At 38.1% G+C, this 6000-nt stretch overlaps 1 protein-coding gene across 2 annotated transcripts in view; it reads right to left on the bottom strand.

Moving 5' to 3' along the window:
• Positions 1-1385: 1385 nt before the first annotated feature.
• Atg16 (Autophagy-related 16) overlaps positions 1386-6000 on the bottom strand; it is a 229278-nt gene continuing 224663 nt past the window's right edge. The window contains exons 5-7 of one of the 2 annotated variants that reach the window (XM_065226471.1): positions 2197-2458; positions 1992-2135; positions 1386-1889 (exon numbers count right to left, since the gene is read on the bottom strand). In XM_065226471.1, coding sequence (XP_065082543.1) covers positions 1760-1889; positions 1992-2135; positions 2197-2458 — 536 coding nt within the window. In that variant the 3' untranslated portion in view covers positions 1386-1759. The remainder of the gene's footprint in view (positions 1890-1991; positions 2136-2196; positions 2459-6000) is intronic. The other variant, XM_065226472.1, reaches the window with a different exon arrangement.

Raw genomic sequence — 6000 nt, 5'->3', positions numbered from 1 at the left:
GTGCCATGGGAGAGGCCTTATTTGTCAAGATACACTGTACCCGATCGTGCCAAACTGGAAGGAAATTGCATCAACTAGCACAGAATCTCCATTGAGCTGTCCTCCTATCCTCAAGATTGTAGTCATTTGGTCTTACAACCTCCTTTTTAAAATGAAGCTAGGAATATATAACCCACCCTAGAAGAAGATCAATTAGAATACCGCGCCAAAGGTCGTTGTCCTGATCCAAAGTCGACTATGCGGGAAATGTTCTAACGGTTCTTAATTGGTGCAGAATGCCTCCCAAAATTAGCAGGAAAAAACGATCACATATTTGCATAAACATTTAAAGTGAATTAGCTTTTCCCATGAACGCTAATCTTATTATGAGCGATCACATAAGCAATAACATCAATAATCGGAGCTGTCGAGAAGTAATAAATCAGAAGATTTTTTGATACAATTTTATTAGCCTTTGAGCCTGCCTATCCAAATTCAAGGTTCATAAATCTAAATCAGTGCTGCTTGCATAACTATTTGAAAAAAAAAATTTGGCAAAAAGCTAACTAATTTATAGCGGATGAATGCCATCAACATCATAGCACAACTGAAACGGTTTATGTGAAAGCATTTGCCAACACAATCAATAACAAGAAGGTAAACATTGGCACAAATACTGCACGGATGCTGGCTTATTTGCCAAACTGTCCAATGACCACAGATGTATGATCCCGTTAGGCAATCATTGCCTACCGTAACCCAAAGAAATAGAAGCACATAGCGAAACGACATCTTTGCTTTCAAGAATTATGTCAATGTTTGCTCCATTGCGGTTTTCTAGCTGCTAAATTAATCCGCAAACATTGCGCAAATCAGGCATTTTTTATGCGGAAGAAATATGCGATCATCTGTAACACCCAAATCAACCGGTCAGTAATCGGATATGAATGTGGTTGAAAATTGATTACCATTCCTAGCGAACAATGGCACCCGATGGTTAGAAACTTGTCCTCGCGAATTTGTTCATGTCCAACATCTCTATCCAGATTAGATCAAGTGCGGACGAACGAGCGCGTGGGTTACGTCTTTATGAGTTTGGCCTTGTTTCAACCGAATTGTCAAATTTCTCGTCGATTGGATCATTCGACATGCTGAGTCATTGCTGGATTTAGTTGAGTAGCGAAAACGAAAACCAGTTTGTTCTATACATGGCGGAGTACCCCGATTTTTTAGGTCAATACAAAAGAGTGCCGGTAATATATGACATTCGTAAGAATCTTTGTTTGTGCAACGGTTCTGAGTCACACGGTTGCGTGAAAAGAGAAAGCTGCGCTGGATCTGGATACTTACCTGTGTGCGGAGGAGTTTTCGGATCAATTCATTACACTTACATTTATAGTCACAATTTTAAAGAGTATATTTATTACTGTAGAATTTTGGAATACAGTTTTTCATTTGCCGAAAACGTGGAAAACATTTGTAAAACAATTCAAAGGACGAATTTGCAAAAAGTTCTGTAGAAAAATATAATATCGAGAACCTTAAAACGAAAAACAACTATTCATTCCTTCTGCTACATTTACAAAAGAACTCGTTCATACAACGTAGCACAAATATACAGCGACAAACATCACAAACAGACGCACCGTGCTTCTTTCATTTGTAGCGTTATGGTGATGTTTCGATATCAAAATCCACGAGCCCGATAAGAACGAAATGGAACGAACACTATTGTAGTAGTATGAAGATGTGAATGCAGTTCCATGTGAAAGACGATTTGCTAAGCGTTCGACCAAATTGTGCACTTTTTGGCTCGGTCCACCGACGCCAGGACGGAGCTGAATGGGTGCCAACTGACGGCGGTTACCGCGGCGCCACTTCCACTGCGAAAAAACCAATCACGATCAGACCTCGAAATTTGAAATTGGGATTTTAAAAGTTAAGCGGTGATTGAAATTAATCAATCGTATACATGAAAATAGCGTGAAAAATGTTTAAACATCGAAACTTACTTGGGATCCTTTAACACTGTCTCCAGCGGACCATTTACGTTCCAGATGTAGACGGAACCATCTGCCGATCCAGCGGCGATTCGTTGGCAGGTTGGACTGAAAGCTACCCGAGCCCAGTCACAGCCCACTTTATAGTGATCGTGTCTGCAAGAAAGTTGACCTTCATTATATTGTCCTGTTATTACTGAACTAAGAGCCAACGCACCGAAATGTCCGTACTATCTTATTCTGCCGAAGGTCCAACAGGTTGATGGTGTCATCTCTCACGCAACACAGTAGGAACTTACAATCCTTGGAAAGGTCCAGGGACGTGATTTTGCCCTGCAGTGGAATATCGTTGGCAGTGCAGTCCGCCGTTCGGGTGTCCCAGAAGCGAATCTTTTTGTCAAAATGCCCACTTATGATGGAAAAACTGTCCGTCGTGACGAGATCGTTGCAGCTTGAGCCGGCAAATTTGGTTTCTGTGCCTATGGGGAAAATAAGAGTAGATACCATTCTGAAGTTCTGATCTGGGCTTAATACAATTGTTATGCAAGGTTTTAAACCATTAAAACATTCAGGGTTGACCCATGAAGAGGATTAATTAAACCTCTAGCTTGATAGCATAGGGTTTCTGAAATAAACCCATAAGGCATGTGTTTTCCGTAAGGTTTATGCATAAGACCTTTGATTTTTTTTTTATATATCTTTATTAAGGAGCCTTTCAGCCCTGGGCTCTCCGGCGTACCCCCCCCCCCCCCCGCCCTTTGAAATTGTCTCATTATCTTGAGAACCTATTAGAGTTCATAGTTAGAGTTGATAAATACCTATACTACTAAATGCAATCTATAAGGCTTTCGATTTAGTCCAGAATGTTTCGCACAAATATTTTTAGTTGATCAACCTATTGCTATCAGTCCTCTGGTGTTTCCTTAAGATATAGCTGGTGATGACTTAAGCTTTTTCCTAAAGCACTGCATTTGGAATAATGCCGTGTTTGGTATAATTTCATTTAGCATAATGTCGTTTGGTTTAATGCCACTTGACATGATGTAGTTTGACGTAATGACCAGTTGGCATAAATTCGAAAAAAAATGCAGCTCGTAACAATGAATAGTTCTTTTGCTTTATGGTTAGCACCCAAGTAACATTTTACGTTTTATGCAGTACTTCAAGGCTACTATAAAATAACATTCATAAAACCCTGGTCAAGGCAGCTTTGCCTTTATTACATCCCCCAAAACCTCATCAAGACTAGAATCTATCTAGTTGGCCCACCCTGGAGAAGGTTTTGAAGGGCATATTTTCGAGTCAATTCAAGATTGATTTGCTGCAAAAAGGTTATACGACGAAAGCATTGAGCACTATTTAAAATCTTTATTAAAACTACAATAAAAGCCATTTGGCATCAATACTCGTGCCATTTGCCTTTGACGCTTCATATGCGCACTAAAAATAAAGCATCAATCAAGATTAAAAGCGATACATATCATCCGCTCTAGCCAAATTCATTGTTCAAAAATAAATCTGTCATAAATTTCATTATCATTAAATTGAAATAACTACCAAAATTATCGAAACTCATATTGTGGTCTATTTTTAGGTGAAAAATTAAATCTAATGTGAAATGAGCTTCGGAAGATCGAAAAATATAAGTCCGCCTTCGAAAAATGTTGATTTTACTAATTGTTTTTAATTTAGGAAACAGAATATACTTATTTTTTTATATTAATCATTGCGCCCAGTCGAGATAATTGGATGATTTTCGTAATCTTTATTCCTGATCATTGAAGAATTGATGAGAATAAAGTTATTTTTAAGGAAAACCATATTGAAAAACGAAGATAGTAAAAAAATAAAAGGAATAATAACAACATGGCAATTGCATAAACATTAATTTTCCATAATCCATTCGTGAAGAAGCTGTTTTTCTTTTATGAAATCCACAACAAATGCAAAATGTTTTAATGCTGCTTTTATGACGTTAATTTGCAGGCTGAATTGTTTTTATCTGAAGCCATTTTGCTTGATCCTATTCCGTTTAGTTTTATGACGGCATTAATGGTGGCAAAGTTGCCTGGAAAAACTTAAACGTCAAATTTTTTTTTATGTTTCTATAGTTTTGTTGTGCGATCATTGCAACTAGGTTCGACTCCAGCATTGGATCCACAAGTTGCGTCCTCGATAAGGGCAAATATCATCCATCGGAAGCAGTTAATCAGGAAGTGTATCGACGTAACTTGGAACAGGTGAAAACTCAATCGTTCCCGAAAAGTTTCCCTTCTCCGGCGATTACGAGGAATTTTATGTGTGCTTGCTTGGGTTTTTTCGTAGGGTCAACTTTTTCGCAGAATGAAACTGCTGGAATGGTTCGGAAGGCGGCCGATTTCCAGCTGACTGACAGCTTCTGAATTTTCCATCGGTAGTTTTCCGCAGCCCCAGTTTTACACTGCGGCAACGCTATTTCTGGAGAAGGCTGGTCTGTTTTTATTCAGAACGCGACGCAAATGCTATTGACAATATTTTGTGTATTCCCATCAATATTAAGTGTCACTGAAAGCCGGCAACCAGTGCTTCGTGAACCGCATTCATTTCACTCTTCTCAGTCGGCTGCTCTGTTGTTTTTGACCGGTTTTGACGGAGCTGCTGGACATCCCAGGAAGTTCTGGAATTGGATTCTTTTCCCCTTCCGTCAACAGTATCGCTAGAATTATTCATCCTACTATCGCTAGTATTTTTTCTCGACTATCCATCGGCATTTACTTGTAATTCAGTATTTAAAAGCCCCACTTGATTTATTTTTTCTCTGTCTCTAGGCGGATCCATATTTTTAGTTTAATTTGTAAACAGTGGAGGCTTTTGTGATACACTTTATTGACTCCAAAAAGCAACAATGTATGCTTTTTGTTCCCGTTTTAAACCGAACGGTTTAATAATTGCTTTTATAATGATAAAACACCTTTATGGAGCATTTTGTCTTGACATCAATAAAAAAAATACCGAGCAGGTTTATGATTGACTAACTTCACAGTTAATAAAGGGATAGAATGCTGCATTAAATTCATTTTTAAAACCAGACCCGTTTTGACTTTATCGTCAGACTTTAAAAGGTTTTCCAAACAGCAAAATCCTGAACTGCTAAACAAGAATATGTTGCACTATTGAATGCTGTATTTGAACCAAAAAGATTGCATTTGCCGTCATAAAACCACAATAAATCAGTGTGAAAGGCTGTTGAATTGTTACTTGGGCCTTGGGCTGATCCGTTACTGCAGATCATGATAAAAAAGAGTAATCTTATATATCTAGCGTTCAGAATCATAAGAGCCTAACTGCCAAGGTCGATTCGCTTCATCGACCTTTTCTTTTATAAATAGTGCGGCTGGATTAGTATTTCCCGGTGCCTTTGATATTGTTTCTGCTAGCCAATACAACCTTTTACATCACTGAATTGAATTTCGGAAAATTGGTTCACTTAACTGTAGTAATGCGAAGATAAAATCTTTGAATAGAATCTTTTTTTTTTTAAGCTTTCTTAAAGAGATTTTTAGCCTTAGGCTAGTTCATCTCTAATTGAATAGAATCTACCATCACAGTTAGGCCCTTATGATTCCAAACGCTAGATATGAACGCCCGAACCGCTAATCCTTTTATTTGTTTTCTTCATTTTATTTTCGACTGAGAATGAAATGGCAAAAGGAAAGTGAAAGAAAATGAGACTATGAGTATGTATGTGAGTGAATTATACGCTAGGGCGTGATAAGTGGATGGGTGAGTAGTGAAAAGTGAGCTATAATATTAATGCAACAAATTTCCCCGAACAACGCCGGGGGATTATTCAACTAGTGTTCGATAAAGGCAAAAAAATGTATTCACATTTATGCCAAATGGCTATTAAGCCAAACGACAGCTATACCAAATGACGTTATGCCAAACGGCTGAAGATCAAATAGGATTCTCCCAATAAAGTATCTGGTCTGACCTATGAAACATGTATAGCTACTGGAACTTATTACTAAAGGGCCTGAAA

Source organism: Ochlerotatus camptorhynchus, unplaced genomic scaffold (genome assembly GCF_037179485.1).
Source record: "Ochlerotatus camptorhynchus isolate MF236.1 unplaced genomic scaffold, CSIRO-AGI_Acam_v1.1 ptg000251l, whole genome shotgun sequence".
Lineage (NCBI taxonomy): Eukaryota > Metazoa > Arthropoda > Insecta > Diptera > Culicidae > Ochlerotatus > Ochlerotatus camptorhynchus.
The sequence above is the reverse complement of the archived record's forward strand: the minus strand, read 5'-3'. Positions and strand labels throughout refer to the sequence as shown.